The following is a 22391-nucleotide window of genomic DNA, read 5'->3' on the forward strand; positions in this document are numbered from 1 at the left end:
GACTCGTGAAAGGGCCCCTGCCTTCACCAGAAGGGAGTTGGTGCGACAGGTGGATGGGGTCCTACCCCAGTAAAGACTGCTGTATGGGCCTCCAGACCGTCAGGTGAGTACACTGTGAGCACGATGCATGTGGCATGAATGCATGGAGTGGTGTGTGTGATGGCCTCGTGGGGGGGGGGGGGGGGGGTATGTCCCCTGGGCGGCATATAGCTTGTGTGCTGGGCCCTGTGTGTGCACATGGCAATGTGAAGGGATATGGTAGGCCATAAGTGTAACAGGCAGGATGGTCTGACTGATATCTTTTCCTGTGTGTATTTCTCTGCAGGTCAGCGCCCATCAAAAGAAGGCTATATGGCGCGCCATCGCCAAGGAGGTGCGGACCCTGGGTATCTACGGCATGCGGCGCACCCACTGTTGGAAACAGTAGGAGGACCTGAGATGCTGGGCACAGAAGATGGCGGAGGCCCAGCAGGGGATGGCCTCCCAACGAGGAAGGGGTGACCATTGAACCCTGACCTCCCTGATGGCCAACATACTGGAGGTGGCCTATCCGGAGCTGGATTGGCGCTTGGGGGCATCACAGCAGCCACAAGGAGGTGAGTAAAGTGCCCATCATTACAACTTACGCATGGTGGGGGGGTAACCAGGTGGGGGATGTGTGTCAGTGGGTGCCAGGCCTGACTTGTGGGTCCCATGTTGGCAGGGTTCTGAAGGGATAATCCTGCTACCTAGCCTGTAGGCATCCACTACTGGTCAGGGCTGTGTGGGTCCCAGGTGTGCTGCAGTTGGCGGTATGTGCCCCTCCCAAGCCCTGGTGGCTAGCATTATTACTGGTAGAGGATTGCTTTGTGCATAGGGCTGTTCCCTGTGTGTGACGGTGGTGTGTATGCCAACGGTGGTGTTGGAGCAGCCATAGACCAAGTGTATCCCCCCCCCCTCTTTTTGTTTTGTCACCCTGTCCTTATCTGCATTAGCATCATCTGGCAGAGGGGCAGAGGCACCGGTGATGGAGGAAGCTGCATCCCACAGGACCCAGGAGTCCACCGACCGTGAGGGCACCAGTGGGATGGAGGGCGAGGGGAGCACCATGGCAGAGACAGAAGGGGACAGTTCGGACACAGATACCTCCCCTGATAGAAGCTCCTGGGTGGTGGCGGACACCACTGTGCCCACCCCAGCTACAGCCGCCACCCCCATACCAGCACCGCCCTCACAGCAGACCCTTATCGAGTTATCATGCCCGCTCGCCCAGGAGGGTGGGCATGTCCTTAGCCCCATGCACCTCAGGCCAAGCCCCAGTTAGCCCTGCTGCCCTGAGTGAGGAGGCTATTGACCTCCGGCAATTCATCTCTGTAGGGCAGTCAACCAGTGTGAATGCTATCCAGGGGCTGGCAGCCCAAATGCAACAGAGTAATACATTCCTGGAGGGCATTCACACTGGCTTGGCGGCCCAACAGAGATCAATCCAGGCTCTGGCCTCCTCTCTGATGGCAGCCATATTCTCTGTTTCCACCCCCCAACTTCCTCTTACCAATCCCCTCAACCCCAACCTATCCGAAACACACAGGCAGATGAGCATGTACACAAAACAAAACACAAAAGTGGCACAGGCAAACACAAGCACCACACATCATCCCACAGGCCCTCACACAAACACCATCCAGATGCAGACATACCAACATCCACTGCCTCCACTGTGTCCCCCCTCCTCCTCCACCTCCCTCCCAGTTGCGTCTACACTCACACCTGCATGCACTACACCATCATCCACTACCAGCATCACCACCACACCTAGCAGAACACACACCTCACCTGCAGACACCACTACAGCAGCCATGCACACGTTCCCTCCCACTGTGTCTGTCACCCCCCCTGCCAAGGTACACAAACGCAAGCACTCATACACCCAACAGCCATCCACCTCACAACAGCATCCAGCCTATGCACCTGCAACCAAACACAGCAGACAGACACCTCTTACAACCACTCCCTCTTCCTCCACTTCCAAACCTTATCCCTCTTCCCGCCCCAGTGTCCCTAAGAAGCTTTTCCTCTCTACCACTGACCTCTTCCCTACCCCTCCCCCCATCCTTCACGTCTGGAAAGGGTGCCAAAAACCCAGGCAAGCACCACAGCTACCCAGTCCATGGGACCAGTAGTCTCCACACCCACTTGTGGTGGGAAAGGATCCAGGGCACCAGCCAGCCTCAAAGAGAGTGTGCCCGGAAGGGCAAGGAGCCTGCCCCAAGTGCTGCCAGGAAGGGCAAGGAGTCTGCCCCAAGTGCTGCCAGGAAGGGCAAGGAGCCATCCCCATCTGCTGCCAGGAAGGGCAAGGAGCCTGCCCCAAGTGCTGCCAGGAAGGGTAAGGGGCCTGGTGCAAGGACTCAGTCGGAGCCACCACCAACAACCATGGTTGTGCAGCCGTCTGAGGCTGCAGGGGATGGGCTGGAGCTTCCCCCCACCGCCACCACCAGCAGCATCAGCACCGCCACCGCCAGCAGCAGCAGTACCGCCACCACCAGCAGTGGGCAGCTGTCCGAGGCTGCAGGGGATGGGATGGAGCTTCCCTCCCCCACCAGAAGCAGCAGCACCACCCCCACCAGCAGCAGCAGCACTGCCACCACCAGCAGTGGGCAGCCATCCGAGGCTGCAAGGGATGGGCTGGAGCCTCCCCACCAGCAGCTGCAGCAGCACCACTACCACCACGGAGCAGCCGTCACCGCCGGCGGACGGCCTTTAGTGTTGCCTCCATGGGCTGCTGTGCAGCCTGCCCCTGCAAATCCTGTGGGAATGACACCCAGCTGAAACACTGTGACCTTGCACTCCCCAGGATCAGCTGCGCAGGGCACGATGCCCCGTCCAGAACCAGTGGGTAAGCCACCCACTCACCCCATCCTCCCCAGGATCAGAAGCACAAGGCACGATGCCCCCTTCAGAACCAGTGGGTAAGCCACCCACTCACCCCATCCTCCCCAGGACCAAGCACGGGGCATGTTGCCCCCTCCAGGACCAGTGGTGTTGTTCCATCTGCCGGCTGAGGTGCCCCCCGTTCCCCGCCCCCTTGAGGTGCCTGTCTATTTTCCAACTGATGCCCCTGCCTCTCTGTGTTGGTGCAGGTGAGAAGCGGGTCTTGTACTATGGCCCACGCATAATATGGACTGGGCAGTGTCGCTTGAACTGTACTTATGTATATACCATTAGTTTGATTTTTCGTATTTCTACTGTATTTATATTGTAACCCTCACTTTTCATCAATACCTGTAGTCCTTGCATTATTACTGTGGGATACAGGTTAAATATGTTTTATTACTGCATCTGATTGTGTGTATGGTGTGGGGAGGTGGGATGGTGCGTGTGTATGTCACTCTTTATCCTCCCCCCTCCCCTGTGTGCTAGGCGGCTGTACTCACTGTGGCAGTCTTTGCCATTGTTGTTGTTCGTGGTGGAGCAGCACGTAGAATAGCATGGGGAAGATTGGAAGTTCAGGATCCATGGTGGAGTGGTTGTTCCCTGTGTCTCCAAAGGGGAGTCATTTCCCTTCTGTTTCCGCCAGGCTTTTGATGTTGTTGGTACCGCCCCGGAAAAGGTGGTGGTTTCCTGTCTCATAATACGGTGGGCGGAACATTGACTTCCGCCTAGCTGTAGGCGGATACCGCCGTGGTGGCTGTTGTATCCACCCTGGCGGTCGGTGTGGTAAAGTGGCTGTCTATCTGAGTTCTCAACAAGATGGTCATAATTTGACGGTAGTTACCACCAGCCTGTTGGCGGTATTACTGCCACCTTATCACCCACCGCCAGGGTTGTAATGAGGGCCATAATATTTTACCCATTGAGGTCTACAAGAGAATGTTCTAAAGAGATGACTCCGCACAGCCTGTGGTTGGTACTAAACAGAAATTTTCCGCAGATTCTGAGGTGCAGGGAATTTTTAAAGATTGTGAGTTTGTCCTCTACATACATACACTAAAACGTTAGGGGATTGTACTGCACAGCTTGCTGAAATTCACACCTTGGTGCTTACACTAGAGAAGGCTGATACAGTAGATGCTAAGTTATGGGTACAAGGATATAATGTTGATTTAGCACACTGGAACCTCAATGTATTCAGAGATTCAAACGAGAATCAATCAAAATAAACAGATTTGGGGAAAGGTGGCTGTCTTACATGAAAAGCTTCCTTTCATTCATGTTCAGCACACCACGAACCTTAACAATGAAGAAATTCACGCTTAAGTGAACTGTGCAGTTGACTTATCCCCAAAGTCACTGTGAGTTCAAAGTATCTGCAGTAACCATACCTCCAACCAAGATCTATGGATATTTTGGCAGCAATGTAAGCAACAGCTAAAGGAGAAAAGCCTCCAGGTGGCTTTCTCTGTAAATACTACTCTTACACCCTCAAATCAGATTTAGGAAAGTACCATCTTTCATGGCATGTTACCCCCATTTTTACCTGTATGTAAGTATGTTCTTGCCTGTCTCACTGGGATCCTGCTTGTCAGGACCCCAGGGCTCATAGTTTATGGCCTAATGTGTGTGTCTGTATAGTGCTTAACTGTGTCACAGAGGCTCTGCTAATCAGAACCTCAGTGCTTATGCTCTCTCTGCTTTTAAATTTGTCACAATAGGCTAGGGAGCACACACAGAGCCGGGCGGCGGTGAAAAGGCAGCACTGGTCCCTTGGTGAATGTGTGACTACAGGGTTGGGCTCCCACCCGGCGTTAATTGAACATAGGTATGAATGAATACTCGATAACTGGCAGTGTTTATACAGACAGGGAGAACTACTCCCAGATATATGAACGGTATGAAATCTGGACCAAAGGAAAGGTAGGGATATTCTTAACGGGGCAGTGCGAAGGTCCTGACGAAGGCCGAGTGACCCAAAGGGGCAGTGGAAAAAACGGCCGAAACATGTTGATCTGTAGACAGAAACTGGGGCGAACAGGTTACTAACTCCTGAGATCACCACCAGTGACTTTATTTTTAATCTTGCCCAGATGGTACTGCAATAAAAGTTTGAGGGTAACCGTCTTGAGACAATTTTATTTGTCTGTTTTTCGTTCTTGGTCCCCGTGTTCTATGTTGTTGTGTGCTTATTCAGCCTTTCTGCTGCACTCTAATTTGGGATTACTTGGGAGTGTGACAGCAGCAGCCCGATGATGAAGCATGCCACAATTTTGTGGGTGAGGGCAGTTTCTACATAATTGATGACTACCCATATTGGGTTTTATGTTGCACCGATTGTTTCCTGTCCTTTAGGGTTTATGAATGAGCTGTTGGGAGGTCGAGCAGGGTAACTGTTCCTCTCACCCCTTTATCGGTGTTTTTGTTGCTTACTATCTAAGGCAGAAATATGTTATTGTTTTCTGCCATAACATCATGCACGCTCACTGTACAACATTAACATGGTTTTATTTATTTTTTAGCTATAGGAGTACATAATCTTTATGTGAATCAAGGTGAACGTTGTCCTACACAATGATATGACATGCATTACCACAGATTTGTAGGGATATTGGGTCATGATACGGAAGACTGATGAATGAATAGTTGAAGATACCACATATGAAGTAGAATGCTTTCTACTGTCCCTGATGAAGTCCCTAGTAGAGATTAAACGCATTGGCTGAGCTGTTACCGTCTGTTTTTAAAGAAGAATAAATTAAGACTAAACACAATATATTTTTTTCAAATCAACAAATATAAGTCTCATTATTGGATTGCTAACGATTGATTGTACTGCCTCAGCACCATAGACACTTGAAATTTTGTTTCTCTGAATATTTCTATGATCAATTAATGACTGGAATTAAATTCTTGGGTGCTTTCCCTTTGAGAGATTCTTTATATGTAACTCTAGATTACACATTTATCACTATGTCTGTTTAGTCTTGCTGATAATTTAGTAACAGCAAGAGCAGTTTTGTTTTAGAAATATAAAGACAAGACCGTAATCAGCTATAATAAAAAGCCAGGAATCTTACTATAAGTTAGAGGCTCTTCGTGCTAGGACTATGAAACCTCAAGTCATGCCAATTTGCAGCACCAGCCAGTCTGATGATGTGGCTACATCGAAAGCAGAGCAGAGAAGTGGCCTTCTGTCCAGCCCTCTTTATAATTCCTGGGCAAAACTGTGGGCTATTCTTCTAACCGAAACCTGTCTGCTATGTGATCCATCTTAAAAAACTCGAAACAAAGGCTTGTTATCTAATGCTTTTGTTAAAATCTAGCATAGCGCCTAGAAATGGCTCTAGGGTGTTACGATGTTCAGAACTCACTAACAATGTTAGAAATGTTCTTGCTGTTTTTATTGACAATGGCATGCACTCCCCTTTGCATTTTGTGTGGTTAACATTCATATTGTCTGCATTGGACTCGGAGTTTAAAATAAACATTTCAAAGTATCTATCCTGTTGTTTAATGCTACTTTGAGTGTGAATCTGTCATTCCTTCAATGCGATTTGCAAGGTTGCTATTCCCACTTCCTGATGTACTGCTGTTATTGTGCCTATCTTTAATAAGGGCGACCCTTCATCACCTGGGTATTATCGTCCAATTTCCTTATTGGATTCCACAGTTAAATTAGCTGGGTGAGTGGTTTTGGAGTGCCTTTCACATGGCTGAAGAAGACTGACACACTGTCGAAGGTGCAGTATGGGCTCAGAGAAGGGTTCGGCACGATCAAGCAATGTCTTAACCTATATCTTTTGGTTAGCAAATACACGATTGCTAGATAGGGCTCAGTTTGCTTGGCTTTCATGGACCTCTTATGCGTTTTCAACAGAGCTGTCTGGTGCGAAGATTCTTCTAGATGTGGGGGTGGAGGCAGAGTTGGTCCAGTAGCTAAGAGCTCTGAATTTTGATCGGTCAGCATCCGTGAGATACGGCCCACTTGAGGAGAGGACTGACAGTTTTAAGCTGGGGCGTGGGGTGAGGCAGGGCTGCGTATTGACACCAATATTGTTTCACCTGTTTATGGACAGCATAGGGGTGGCTTTATCTGGTGAGAACCCAGCTGTCCCCATGATTGGCAGGAAAACAGTTCCAGTTTTACTATACACAGACAATGTGGTTCTATTGTACCTTAGGTGTGGCTACTAATCAAGCAAAAACCTTAATTATGGTATGCAATCAGAAGAGTAATAGGATGTGGTGTATTGTATTGAATGGTCAGCCTGTTGTTCAGGGCTCTGAAGTCTCCTATCTTGGTGTGGTTTTGGATTCTAGGTCTAGTTGGGGGCTGTGTATCACTAAGGGAAGGAGTAAATTTGGCAGTGCGATGGGCTGTTTTTTTAACCTAGCTAAGAATATTGGCAAAAAAACCAAGACCCCTCTTTTGGCAGTGTATGAAAAGAAATGTTTTCTCATCATTAAATTGGGAGCTGGGATATCGGGCACATGAAAATTAGTGCTCTCCAGGGGGTGGACAACAGGGTTTTGAGGAGACTCTTGGGAGTTCCACCCACATCCTCTATGTTCATTTTCCATCAGGAGCTTGGGCTGGAGTACGTAAAGGATGATATCAAGCTTGCTCCGCGGCTTCTCTAGTGTTCCATCTGGGCAAATACTCATGCCGCATTAAACAAGGAAATTATTTCTGACTTCTGGGATGTAATGAAGGTATGAGAATTGCATGGTTAAGTTATATCTCAGCCGAACTAGATACATTGGGCAGGCCATTCCTTTTTACCAATCCTTCCTCTATACAAAAGGCTTACTCACTGTGGGTGAAAACTACCTTCATGAACAGGTCTAGGCTTTTGAGGGAGCGCCATGAGTTTGATAAGCGATCTGTGAGGGATTATGCGGATGTCCACCTTTCTCCCTCTATGGAGCCCTATGTTGCGTGTATGGATAATTCCTGGGATAGGTGATTGCTCACTAGATTTCGGCTGGGTTTTACGAAGTGGAATCTGGGGTTTTCTTTAGGTCAATTCAACTCCACCAAGGTACTTTTATGACCTTTGATGAAACCACCCACAAAGTCTGCTGCACTTTATCTTTTTCTGTAAATATTTTAAAGATCTTTCTATAGAGTTTCTAGTTATGATTATGTGCAAAAAGAGGATTAGATCTGAAGCAGCAACTTTGGTGTTTTTACAACAATTGGATTCCCCCACTGTCTTAATACTTGAGCCTTTTTAAAATGCGCGCTCAGCAGGAGAAAATCCTTACTCTTTTAATTTGGTTATTCTTCCAGTTGATGGCCTTTTAATAACTAGAATACATATTTGTATGTATATATTTGTATTTTGGTATGTTTTAATGTATTTCTTTTATTGAATATTGCTGTACTGTGATGTTTTTATTGTGTATACTTTTATGTTTGGTTTTGTGGCCGAAGTAAAGTTTTTGAGTTAATTGAGTGTGTTATTCAATAACGAAAGATGGCTGGTGGGCCATCTGTCCAGGAAGTGGTTCACTACCAGAACCACTTCCTGGAGAGTACTGCTTAAGTGGGTTATGTACGGGTTGCAGTTGAATTGGATTTCTAAGCCATATTGGTGCACTGACTGAGTCGTTGCACTACAGGGTTAGAAACCCTACTCTTGCAGCTCTCGAGTGGTGGGGGCATGGAGAACTTATCAGAATCTTGCCTCTAAAGCAGCCAACGGTTTTGAGTGTGTAGATTAGGAATACCCTCCATTGGAGGGGAGGAAGAATACTGCTAGTGCCAATAAAGTTAAATTGAAGCTCAAAAGTTTGGGGCGTTATTCGTCTTCCTCAGATACAACCCTGTTATCTCAAGAATATTGCAATTTTATGCATATGGGATTAAGAACCTTCCTAAAGTCATTTGATCACAATATCATATGGATCAAAATGGTGTACTCTAAAGGGAACTAAAAAAAACTGTCTGTGTGCAACCCACCTTTTTTTTTATATGTAGACAATTCAGCAATGATGAAGACCTGGAGGCAATATCTCTGGACCAAACACCCTTGGATTGAGCTGCTGAAAGATATCAAATTCCTAGGCATGATATGTCTCAAATCACTGACAAGATAGCTGATGTGCTTCTTCTGTAGTGGCACTGGTAAAGGAGTGTAGGAGGCTGGCCTGACTTGTAGTGGGTACCAAGGGGTACTTACACTCTGTACCAGGTCCAGTTATCCCTTATTAGTGTAGAAGAGGTGTTTCTCGCAGCTTAAGCTGATAGAAGGTAGCTATAGCAGAGCAGCTTAGGCTGAACTAGGAGACATGCAAAGCTCCTACTATACCACTGGTGTCATATGCACAATATCATAAGAAAACACAATACACAGATATACTAAAAATAAAGGTACTTTATTTTTATGACAATATGCCAAACGTATCTCAGTGAGTACCCTCAGTATGAGGATGCCAAATATACACAAGATATATGTACACAATACCAAAAATATGCAGTAATAGCAAAAGGAAGTAATGCAAGCAGTGTAAAGTTATAATAGATCGCAATAGGAGCACATAGGTATAGGGGCAACACAAACGATATACTCCAAAAGTGGAATGCGAACCACGAATGAACCCCAAACCTATGTGAGCTTGTAGAGGGTCGCTGGGGCTGTAAGAAAACAGTGAGGGTTAGAAAAATAGCCCACCCCAAGACCCTGAAAAGTAGGTGTAAAGTGCACCTACAACCCCCAGAGAGCACAGAAGTCGTGATAGGGGGTTTCTGCAAGGAAGACCAACACCAGCAAAGCAACCACAGTGGATTTCCGGACCTGAGTACCTGTGAAACAAGGGGACCAAGTCCAAAAGCCGCAACAATGTTCGAGAGTGGGCAGATGCCTAGGAAATACCAGCTGAGGGTGCAAAGAAGCTGCCACCGGGTGGAAGAAGCTTTGGTTTCTGCAAGAACGAAGAGGACTAGGAACTTCCCTTTTGGAGGATGGATGTCCCACGTCGTGAAGAAGCTTGCAGAGGTGTTCCCACGCAGAAAGACCGCAAACAAGCCTTGCTAGCTGCAAGGGTCGCGGTTAGGGTTTTTGGATGCTGCTGTGGCCTAGGAGGGACCAGGATGTCGCCACTTACATGAGGCGACAGAGGGGGCGCCCAGCAATTCAGGGAGCCCTCACAGAAGCAGGCAGCACCCGCAGAAGTACCGGAACAGGCACTTGGAAGAGGAGTGAACCGGAGTCCACCCGAAGTCAGAAAATGGAGTCCCACGACACCGGAGGACAACTCAGAAGGTTGTGCACTGCAGGTTAGAGTGTCGGGGACCCAGGCTTGGCTGTGCACGCAGGAAATCCTGGAAGAGTGCACAGGAGCCGGAGCAGCTGCAAATCACGCGGTACCCAGCAATGCAGTCTAGCATGGGGAGGCAAGGACTTACCTCCACCAAACTTGGACTGAAGAGTCACTGGACTGTGGGAGTCACTTGGACAGAGTTGCTGAGTTCCAGGGACCACGCTCGTCGTGCTGAGAGGGGACCCAGAGGACCGGTGATGCAGTCTTTTGTTGCCTGCGGTTGCAGGGGGAAGATTCTGTCGACCCACGAGAGATTTCTTCAGAGCTCCTGGTGCAAGAAGGAGGCAGGCTACCCCCAGAGCATGCACCACCAGGAAACAGGCGAGAAAGCCAGCAGGATGAAGCTACTCCTCCCCAGCCCTGACACCTTTTTCCAAAGGGAGAGGGTGTAACACCCTCTCTCTGAGGAAGTCCTTTGTTCTGCCTTCCTGGGTCAAGCCTGGCTGGACCCCAGGAGGGCAGAAACCTGTCTGAGGGGTTGGCAGCAGCAGCAGCTGCAGTGAAACCCTGGGAAAGGCAGTTTGGCAGTACCCGGGTCTGTGCTAGAGACTCGGGGGATCATGGAATTGTCTCCCCAATGCCAGGGTGACAATTCCATGATCTTAGACATGTTACATGGCCATGTTCGGAGTTACCATTGTGACGCTATACATAGGTAGTGACCTATGTATAGTGCACGCGTGAAATGGTGTCCCCCCACTCACAAAGTCTGGGGAATTTGCCCTGAACGATGTGGGGGCACCTTGGCTAGTGCCAGGGTGCCCACACACTAAGTAACTTAGCACCCAACCTTCACAAGGTGGAGGTTAGACATATAGGTGACTTATAAGTTACTTAAGTGCAGTGGTAAATGACTGTGAAATAACGTGGACGTTATTTCACTCAGGCTGCAGTGGCAGGGCTGTATAAGAATTGTCAGAGCTCCCTATGGGTGGCAAAATAAATGCTGCAGCCCTTAGGGATCTCCTGGAACCCCAATACCCTGGGTACCTCAGTACCATATACTAGGGAATTATAAGGGTGTTCCAGTATGCCAATGTGAATTGGTGAAATTGGTCACTAGCCTGTTAGTGACAATTTGGAAAGCAGAGAGAGCATAACCACTGAGTTTCTGGTTAGCAGAGCCTCAGTGAGACAGTTAGTCATCACACAGGGAACACATACAGGGCACACGTATGAGCACTGGGGCCCTGGCTGGCAGGGTCCCAGTGACACATACACTAAAACAACATATATACAGTGAAATATGGGGGTAACATGCCAGGCAAGATTGTACTTTCCTACAATGAGTGACCGCCTAAGGTTATGATTTCAAAGATTTCAAGTCCAATTTGATGGAATCTTGGACCTTTGGGCAAAATAGTTGTTTTTCTCCATTAATATCACCACATTTCAGAAGCATTCTCCATTAAATTGACTCAGAGCAAAAAATGAATGAGCACTTAAGTATCTCAAAGATCAGTGACAGCCAAACACATACTGCAAAAGGCATTGAAATATGGGTAAACATCCATTAATTCACTGGCTAGGCAGGAGCAAATATAACTTCCTCAAGGGAAATGGTGTGCCTTTCACCATGGCTAAAACTTCAGTGAACATCATGGGTTGAGAAGTTCAATCAATGGTAGCGGCCTTTAATCAGAAAAAGGAGGTAACTTCACTGTCCTTCATGCGTAAAAAAGTGAAACTATGTATTAAAGACAGCAATTGTCAATGCCCAAGTGTTCCAATGTTCCATCTTGTTAAATAGTTGCGGTGCTTTAGGTCTGCCCCTTTCAACCATTGACTTTCTTCAGCCAGCCTATGCAGCCATTGGCTGGAAACACTGTCAATCATGTCTTGGCTCCAGAGAGTGGAGTATTCATCTGTCACCTAATACTACTGGCTCATTGTATGAATCCTGTCACCTATACTTCAGTGCTTGAATTCAGTTGCATGAAGGATTACTTCACACTAAATCCTTCTCTGTCCGCCTCTGCAGGCTCCAAGTTGGGTTTGCCAGCTCTTGTCATGCAGGGTCTTTAATTATGATTGTGCGCTGGTGGGAGAGGGAGAGAAGTGGCATAATCTAGCAACAAGATGTAGTGAAATGGAGACAACCCACACAATAAACTCATGCTAATTGTTTACAGATACTTAAGCTGAGTTAAAAGAAAAAAGAGACAGTTCCACATTGCATGTGATTGCAGTGATCACATTGTTGTGTGCTGGTGAAGTACTCAGAAACAGAAGGGAATAAGACTTCTCACCACCAAATCCATTATTTTGTTTCAGATGTAATGAAAAAAATGCAGGTATGTGTTATTGCAGAAATGCCCAGAACCAGGGAACGTTTAAGGGTCTTTGAGGTAAACGTTCATATACAGCTGTTGTACAGGTTTACACTTCCTATTAACATATGTAAAGATGAGTATAATCATGATGACAAAACTGTCATTATTTTACACATATTCACAATGTAACCAACTATGTTCACAGATATGTTCACCTGCAATAATTTGCTAGCTCGAGCTTCCAAGCTGGATCTTGTGTTCCCCTGAACATGGCTATGTGTGCACTGCCACAACAGTGAATGGCATGCTCCTTCTGATGAGCTTTATCTGTGAGAGGGGGATATGTGTGGTACTAATTGTCTTCTTGTTAAAGTCGTACCATTGCTTAAACAGCCTTCTGTTGAAGTACACTACAAACTCTACAGTCTCTGTGTCCTCCTTTATCTCTAAAGGGCAATCTACTTCTTATCTGAAGAGAAATGGCAAATTTAGAACCTGGAAGACAAATGGTGGTGTGCAGGCAAACACACTTACCAAAAATGATGTCCAAATATAAGTTCGGTTTACAACTGATGCCTTGCCTTATCTCTGGCATCTACTGAAGCGTTACACATTTGTACCACAATGTTTTATTCATAAAGGTTTGCTTATTACTAATGCTGTTCAAGTAGATCGTAAACAACATCTTGCAATTTAACCCAATGATGTCGGCTGTACCCTCAGATTTTACTGTGGTTCTAGAAAACCTCCAACCCATGACTACCTCCACCATGTTCACAAATGCACGTGACCAATTACTTTCAGAAAGACAGTCAGCTGTAGCAGCAGGGCTAATTGATTTATTTTTGGTTGTCATGACAATGACTGTATTCAGTTCAACTGTACTCTAATGTAAACTGGATCTTGTGATGCCAGTTTATACCTGCATTATACTTTAGCAAAAGTGGTAAAAGTAGGTCCTGGTTAACATTAACAGTGTTTTTAAAGTGGGCAAATATTTACAGTTTTTTTTTATTGTGTCACAGTACCTTCCACAAAGTATGAGGAGAGCTGGTAATCTCCTTTTGGTACCGCATATGAATTATCAATTTGTAGGTGGCCATCTCATCTTGAGGTGAAAAAGTAACTGAATATGGCTCAGTGTCCTCAGCACAGTATTCATGTTGCCATTTTACTGAAGCATGCTAAGACTTATCCTCCTGGTCTTGTTGGTGCAAATTCCCATAACCTTGATTCATAATGTGAACTATCATTAATTGATATTAAGTAAGTGTCTTTCAACACAATCTTTTGCTGGAGAAGAACAATAGCAACTATTATGTTCCAGAAGGACCACTGAATAGGATGTATTACCATAGTCAGCACTATATATCCGTAATATAAATCCTCAAATCAAGATATACAACAATTCCAAAAAGCAACCAAACCCTGAGGACATCATCAGCAAATGCACACCTGTCACTCAAACAGACACCTAACCACTTGGAGAACACTCACAGAGCAAGACATCACCTCAACATGAAGACCGTCCACTCCAGTGTCCCCACAGACCCATGTCCACACCATATCTAGAACCCAGCAGGACCCTCGATTAGCAAATTCCTCACCCACCTCATCAACTCTTCAATCAAGCATGCAACTTTCCCAGAAGCGTTAAAACATGCTGCAGTCACAACCCTCCTTAAAAAACCATTGGCTGACTCCATAAACTAACCAACTTCTGAGTCATCTCCCTACTACCTTACCCAGGAAAAGTGACAGATAAAGTAATGAACCAGCAACTCACCAACCACTTGGAACACCACAATCTTCTCGACCACTCCTAATCTGGCTTTCACAACAATCACAGTCTTAAGACAGCACTTATCACCATCACAGATAAGATCTGCACCCTTCTAGAAACCATCATCCTAATACTGCTGGACCTCTCTGCAGCATTCAACACCATGTCACAATGGAGCCTCATCAAAATACTTCAAGGTACAGACATCCAAGGACCAGCCCTCAAATGGATATGCTCCTTCCTCACAAAAAGAATTGAGCAAGTCAGACTCTTGCCCCCCAAGGACCTGATCAGTGGAATCCCACAAGGATTAACCCTCAGCCCAACCCTGTTCAACATTTACGTGACACCATTTGCTGATGTCATCATATCCCAACGTATCGCTATCATCTACTACATTAATGACACCCAGCTCAACCTCTCTGTGTCTGGCAAGCCCCCCACAACCACAGCCAAACTCGCTGAATGAATGATCGATGTAGCAGAATGGATGAGAACCAACTGCCTGAAACTCAACATGGCCAAGACAATTGCTGATCTTCTGGAACAAGAACTCCTCTTTGGACTCCACCAGGTAGCCATCAGTGTGTAGTGAATCCTAGTTTGTTTTAATGGGATAACAGGAGTTAGCTTAGCCTTTGGCTTGCAGATTTGTGCTCCCGTCACCTTGTGACTTTTAACCTACTTAGCTTGCTCTGTCTTAGCCCATTTATTTAATTAATTCTTCTAAGATGGCTGCCTTGTTTATAGTTAGGCCATTTTGTTTAGCTTTATGTTATCAGTGCCACCGTGCTAAGGTGTCAACTCATGCAACAAAGACAAACAAACTGTAGGTGTTCACATTAGGAATTACCGTCCCAAGCATGCTGTGTTATCTATTGTTTGGGAACAACCTACGTCAGGGGTTCAAGTAGATCTGTATAAAAACATTACACTTTAGACCGATAATCAGAGGGATTCTGACCAGATACCATCGCTGCTATCAATGCTGCGCGTCGTCTTGACGCTGACCCGGACTTCGTGTTCCTTCGTAGTCTGAGCCAGAGACCTCAGTCCAAGGTAACAAGGGTTGGGGGCTCCTTCCAGGGACATGGCATTGGCAGATTAGGTTTACTATACCTAGCTCTACTCTAGGCAGAAGGTTTAGCCTATTATGATAGGATACTAGGACATATTATACACTTTATGTCTTTCCATGCTATCGGAAGATGGTGGGGGTCTTCATAATCAGGACTCTCGTCTTTACAATTTTATCTCTTGCACTATTCATTATCCTAAACATTGCAGCCCATGTGATGTACCGCAGATTGCAGATTGTATTAAATAAAAACTATTGAAACATTACTGCTTCTTTGTTATTACCTGTGTTTGGTTGAGACATAATGTATCTGTGAGAAAGGCGTAATCTCCGTTTAACCACGACACTCCCTGAGATGTCATACTTCTGAGTCCATGCGTAAAGGCTGCCACAAATCACCTTTAACTGTTTGGGTTATTGGTGAGGTACTGCTAGTGGGCCGGAAAGGTTGGGACTACAGTTGCGACTTGTAGGATAGGCACAGTCACCTACAAACATAAGTACTGTCATCCTTGAATCAGCAGTCTTGCCCAGAGCAAGAGTCAAAACTACGACAAGAGCTTGGCCCAAGTCCTTACAAGGCACTGCACAACATTGGGCCGACATACCTCAACTGAAGCCTCCACTTCCACCAGCCTACAAGACACCTACGCTCTGCCGCTTTCTCTTGCACACACACCCCGAATCCTCAAAAGCAGAACAGGAGGCCGAGCTCTCTCCATACCTTACACCCAAAACATGGAACAACCTCCCTCAACACTTAAGGGCCTCCTCCTCAACTCCTGAATTCTGTAAAAAGCTCAAGACCTGGCTGTTCAACTGAGACCCTTCTTATGACCTTCACACCTGCTCCAGCGACTGGATACCCCTCGGATGATTAGTCGCACTTTACAAATATTCATAACATACAAGTTGATTACGTTTGGCAACAATCATTTGGATGGATGCTTTATCTAACCACAGATGTTTCATCCTGTTTCTATGTCCCAGGAGTTAGACTGGATCTGCAAATGTTAACAGTGTACACTTGTGAGCCAGCAGGTTCACATTATGAGGCTCCATGCCAATATCATTATGCTCCGGAATTAATTAACGGAGCCGCATATAAGCACCACCAATGAGTGCTAATGTCAGTTGCTTTCTTAGACTGTCCACATCCTGAGGCGCAGAGTCTACCAGCAGATTGCCATGACCAGTGTGCAGATGTCTAGACTGAGACTTTTTTTTAATGGAAAAAAATCTCAGTTCACAGAATGGAGAATTGGGAGTATCCACCAGCAAGATTGTAACTGAAGTTAAGTAGCATGCTCTTCTAATATCTCTAACTGCAGATTATCCATCATGTGAGTAGATATCACAGTGAATTGCTCAAACAAAAAAGTCCACCACAAACAAGCAGGCAAAAAGTTCCTCTCAATAGATCGGACTATTGAGGCAGTAGTTTTTCCAGAATGTTTGTACCAACGTAGCCACCTGACAAATGTCCAGGAGCGCTATACTGTGTGCTAGCGCAGTGGGGCAGGCTTAGAGCTGTTGGAATGAGCCCTTAAGCTCTCTGGAGGGTGATTCGGCTCCCAACAGCCATTCTCTTTTGATATCACTTTGGGCAGGCAGGACATGCTCCCTCCTCTGCAAGCTGAGTGCAGGAAGGTCCATGTTAGTGACACTAGGCGTCCTCCATCTCCCATAAACCTTACCTTTCGGTAGCCAGCCTGCTGCTACAGTCATGACTGCCGACAGGTCTCCCTGTTAAGGATCCATTCCAAGAGATGTGTGCAGTTTTCTCAGAAGCTTAGAGATTCCCTGTTGCAGGGTTCCTCAGTAGGGAACTCTGGGAAGGTATATTCATATTAAACAAAGATGACTGCCATTTCTAAACACTTTCAGCGAACCTTCCCATTCCAAGGTAGAAGGCAATTGGTTTTGCCACAATTTCTAGCTTCTAGCTTATAAAAGGAAAAAATACCTTTTGTGTCAGAAAGCTTTGAGTAGTATTTCATTGCGTTCTCTCACTCCTGACCATTTTCTCCAGGTTTTCCTCAGATTTTGGTCCGCCCTATTTGCCGTCCTCCACCTTCTTCCCTCCAGCTTTCTTCCACGCTACTCTGCTTCTATTCAGCTACTTATTTGTCTAATTCGGATTCCAGCTGGTTAAATCTTCCCCTTCTTTGGCACTCAGTAAGATCCACAAGCCAGGTTCCTCCACCCAGCCCTGGAGCCTCGCCACCACTTTGGAGGTCTGTCTTTGGGCTGTGTTCCTAGCATGGGGATTTTTCCGATTGGCACCTTCTGCAAGATTCTAACCAGTACTGGTGGCAACGTGACTACTTGAAGGGGTCTTCTTTTTCTCTGGCAGACTAAGGAAGAGAAGAACTGAATTTCCAGACCTGCATGCAGTCTCAGAGACAAGGTTTGGCATTGGCCCAGCGACAACAGGTGCCAGTAAAACTTGAGCCAGTGAGTCCCATACAGCATGGGAGCAGCAGTCAAGAAGACAGTTGGCATGTGGTGAGCACAAAGATGTTAACCAACCCACCTTTTAACTGGTGGCCCTGAACATTGTTTCGCCTGAGTGCCCAAAAGGGTATTCATGTGGGCTTCCTTCAATGGCAATGGCAACAGAGGTCCTGTAAGGGCTTGACAAGCCTTAATCACCTCTGTTAGAACATTAGTCTTCATCTCCATAGGTGGAGGTTGTAGATCTAATACTTCTGCCACCCACTGCATAACAGCAGCAACAGAGGCGCTGTCCTCAGGAAAAGGACCAGCGGTAGACATAAGGCCAGCATGGAGAGGTATCCAGACCACTGGCATCTTGAATTTCTTTATACTTTTTTTCCTCATCATATTGGAGGACATAATAATTCCCGCCATCAAAATTGTCATTGTTCAAATCAGTGCCAAAAAAAACTTTGCAAGATGGGCCCTAATATGTGGTATGGGCAAAGTGTCAGTCCAGAATCTGAATGATTGCTTGTCAGCTGCATTTCAGTGGGAGCTGTTGCTGCTGAACCCGATGTGGGCTCAAGGGGCACAGATGGTGCTGAGGGCAGACCCGCCAGTGGAAGCCTGAATGGAGACACCCAAGGATGCTAGGGGCACAAGGGCAAACCAAAGAGAACACGTTAAGTGCTAAAAATATGCAGCATAGGCTCCCAGAAGGACTCGCCTTTCTGCAATATCACTGCCAGACCCCGAAATTCAAGTTGCATACTCTTGTAGTAATTTAGAATAAGGTTAGAAAAACAAAACAAAGGAGTTGCTCCGGATATGCTTTTGAAAGAGCAGAAAAAAAGGAACTGACATCAGGTGCATGGTGGAAGTTACACTCATCAACACTCCCAGAGTGGAATGACCTCGGCGCGGATCCTTAAAAAGCCACCTACCATTGCACAGGAGAAGTGCTTTAAAGTTTCACGATCCAGTCTGACGGCTGGGGAATATTCACAAGTGAGGAATATGCAGTTATAAGTAACCATAAGAAAGTATTTGTGTGTGAAAGAGAACATTCCCTAGACATTTTATGAGAAGAAGTGAAACACTCACAATCTTCTCAAACAAAGCTGTAGTTACACTGGTTGGGTTGTAACCAATATATTTATTTTATGACACCGTTTATATAATACAGTTTACAAAAAGATTTTGATTGGACAATGAACCCTGTTGCCCTTCCCAACCTTACCATGCCTTTTTCTGGGCCACTGCCAACACCAAGAAGAGCAACATTTTTCAACATTTCACAGCCAATTGCCCCACAACCAACCTAAGAAAAGATAAAATGATTTATGAGACAGAACAAACACACTGAATTACTGGAAAACAAATGTAAGTGAATAGGCACACAGCAAAAATTAAAACAGTTTTTGGAGGCACTATTGGGTGCCCAGAATTTACAATCCATAGTAAGGCAGAGGATGCAGATAGTTCTATAATAGGGACTCACTCAAATCAGGTCAAACTATATAATATAACTGTTGACCAGGATGTGTTGTATACCTTATTAAAAAGAAATCTTGCACACAACTTTTCTAAAATGCTTATGATTAAGAAGTTCCAAACACTGGCTTATCTAGGTCTACTATCATAAAATGGAGCCTCTTATACAAACAGGAGGCTATATGTTTCATTTTAAATACTGGGACATAAATACAAGCGATAGGAATCCAGACACAGAATAGCTTGCAGGAGGTCCCACAGCACATCCACCCTCAAAAACAGTAACTCTTCACCCTCGCCCCATTGTGTTCTGTCTGACAGTCTTCTAAAGCACAAGCAAAAGAAATCAGGCATAGTCGCATTATTCACATTCTCATACCTAATTCTGCTAAGATGAAAAATGCCTGACAATTATGTGATCGACAACTCTCCTATTTTTTAGATCAATAATCTGTTGTTAATAATTATTTTCGTGAGCAACGCTGCTGTACCTTGTATGCATCGCTGGCAGAGTGAGTAGCTCCCTGATGCAATGGGTGATTCTTCCCTACACAAGTACCTGCAATTATCCGTGACATACCAGCATTCTGCAGATATGCAAGCATAAATCTACTCAAACAGGCATTATAACGTTAACATCGAGCATGCAGAAAGACATACAGAAACATCGAAGGCCTAACATAATTTGCCAGCACAATAGAATGTACAACCAGGAGGTATCTACAATGTTAAGTACATTGACATGATTTAAGGATCTTTGAATATGAGAGCGTCAATCCCGGTCTATAGGCACAGATATTGTGGCTCATTATCCTGGAAGTAACCACTGTTGTTACATGTTAACACATACACGTATTACTGTATCACATTCACATGGCTTCAAGTAGATCTGTTACATGTACATTTTAAAAATCCCCCCCCCCCTCCCGCCTCACATCCCGCCCCTGGCCACTCTGTTCCTGATTTCTACTATCGCAAGTGAACCGAGATAAAACACTGAACACAGAGAACCCGCACTGCTGTAGAGCGCACCTTTGAATTTCAGAAGGGCAGATTCTCAGGTCTGCGTAGGATTGGTGTCTGCAGCACACATCCTTGACCACAAGCAAGATGGTCACCTGTGAAATGCTGCACAAAAGTGCAAAAGAAAGGGCCTCTTCGGAGAGCTCCAAAAAGCTGAATTTGATGACCATGAGCCCTCCCATCCACCACAACAAGTGCATTATGGTGCCAGGGCTGCTGAAGGGAGGGTACATTGGGTAAATATCACAATGAATCATTTCTGAGGTAATTGTTATGCATTGCTATTATAATGTAACCACGCACAGAGAGTTTTTACTAACTTCACCTTTCTATTTTCAGCCACATAAAACATGATAACATAACTGTCAATCATGGTGTGTACTTGATGAGGTAAAGAACTAAGGGTACACAATACAAACATAAGAGACACATCGTTAGTAACGGTTATAACATCATAAAAATGACTACCTTGGCCTGTTCTGATATTACCCCTGCAAATAACCAATGCTCTGCTCCCTCGCCTCGTTCTAGAACAGAACCTCCCACTTTGTGTTCCTTGTACTACTGGGGCTGGATGACTGCTCACTCTCAGTTGCTGCCCTTTGGTTGAGGTATGCAGCTCCAATAGTGCCCTGGGATGTGCACCAGTGTCCAAGCATCAGGCTCACTATATTAGCTCATCTGAAGCTGCAAATTTACTGTCTGCCTAGAAATTACTGAAGTGCCATTAGCAAGCCGATTTGCGGACCTGCGAAATACATTCAACCTTGCTAGATAACATTGCGTCTTTGGCTGAGGTGCTACTGTAAAACATAGCAAAGTTACATTACTTATATGTTGTTTATCAGTGCTGTATTTTCATCTTGTATTGTACGCATACTGCCTGGTGTCCTTTGTTTACTGTATTTCCAAAGGCCACAACCCGTTTCCATAAGTCTAAGAAGAACTTCAGCTACAGGCTCTGAGGACTCGAAAGCCCAAAACTGACCTGGTTTTAGTTCTGCCAGTCCTGTATTTACGTTGGCACCATATGGCCTGAGATGTGCATGCCTCTTAAGTAACAGTCATATTTCAACAGCCTTGCCCTTACTGCTGTCTAGTCAAATCTCTGCTTTGATGACAGTGCCTAAGCAAAAAATAACTCTTGACCCTTGTGGTTTCTGGCGGTGTTGGGTGGAGGTTCACTGGGCTCTCCAGCTTCTATTTCCATCTCATCCGGTTCCTGACCATGTGCTCTTTACCCTTTGGATGATGGACGGTCAGTGGGAAAAAGCACTGTTCATAGTCGTGTTTGACTGACCATGCAGGTTTGACAAACCTTATAGCTTCTCAACACAAATAGAATGCAATGTGGTATGTTTTCAGTCATCCATAGAGGTGACACTGCATGTATGGACACTTCTAGTCAAGGAGTAGAGTGAATGGTTACTTAATACCTATAAGACAGGATAGTGTCCTAGCTACAATGCACAATGCTACAATGCATTTCAAAATCTACTATGAATATCTTACAAGAGTGTCTGGGCCTTGAGCTTTTAAGTGCTCATTTTAGTTGTCATAATCCTTCTGCATGCATCAGGCCTGTTTGTTGGCTCTGCCCTCACATGATCTGTGTTTTGGATTAGCCTCTTACTTCTGGGTGTTGATGGTGGTGCAGAGGTGACATGTTTGTATTGTCTATTCCGGTCACAGTATTTTACTAGATGGTTGATTCTATCAACTTCTCTCTGTGAATAGGTGGTGATTCGGTGGATAGGCTTCCTCCTGTGCCATGTACCTCATTCTATCAGCTTACGATATTCTATTTTGTCCTGGATGGGAGATTGTACCATCTTTTCTAAATCTAGTCAATGGTACGATGTAATTTCCCCACTGCATTACATTTTCTCTGATATGCTGGGCCAGATGTTACCCTTTTGTGTTTCTGCCAAACAATTTGTTATTATGGGTCACACACTCCTTAGTAAATATTTGACATTTTCTCTCATTGAACTTGTGCCTTCTAGTACGTGCCTTGTCCTGCTCAAGGTCCCGGCTTGCCATTTTTCCCAGTGGACTGAGT

At 45.7% G+C, this 22391-nt stretch overlaps 1 protein-coding gene across 4 annotated transcripts in view; it reads right to left on the reverse strand.

Annotated features, from left to right (window-relative positions):
• UBA6 (ubiquitin like modifier activating enzyme 6) overlaps nucleotides 1–22391 on the reverse strand; it is a 610892-nt gene that overhangs the window by 337618 nt on the left and 250883 nt on the right. For all 4 annotated transcript variants that reach the window (XM_069235825.1, XM_069235816.1, XM_069235844.1 and 1 more), the window contains one exon: nucleotides 19053–19133. In XM_069235825.1, the coding sequence (XP_069091926.1) occupies nucleotides 19053–19133 (81 nt within the window). The remainder of the gene's footprint in view (nucleotides 1–19052; nucleotides 19134–22391) is intronic.

This window comes from Pleurodeles waltl, chromosome 1_2 (genome assembly GCF_031143425.1).
Source record: "Pleurodeles waltl isolate 20211129_DDA chromosome 1_2, aPleWal1.hap1.20221129, whole genome shotgun sequence".
Lineage (NCBI taxonomy): Eukaryota > Metazoa > Chordata > Amphibia > Caudata > Salamandridae > Pleurodeles > Pleurodeles waltl.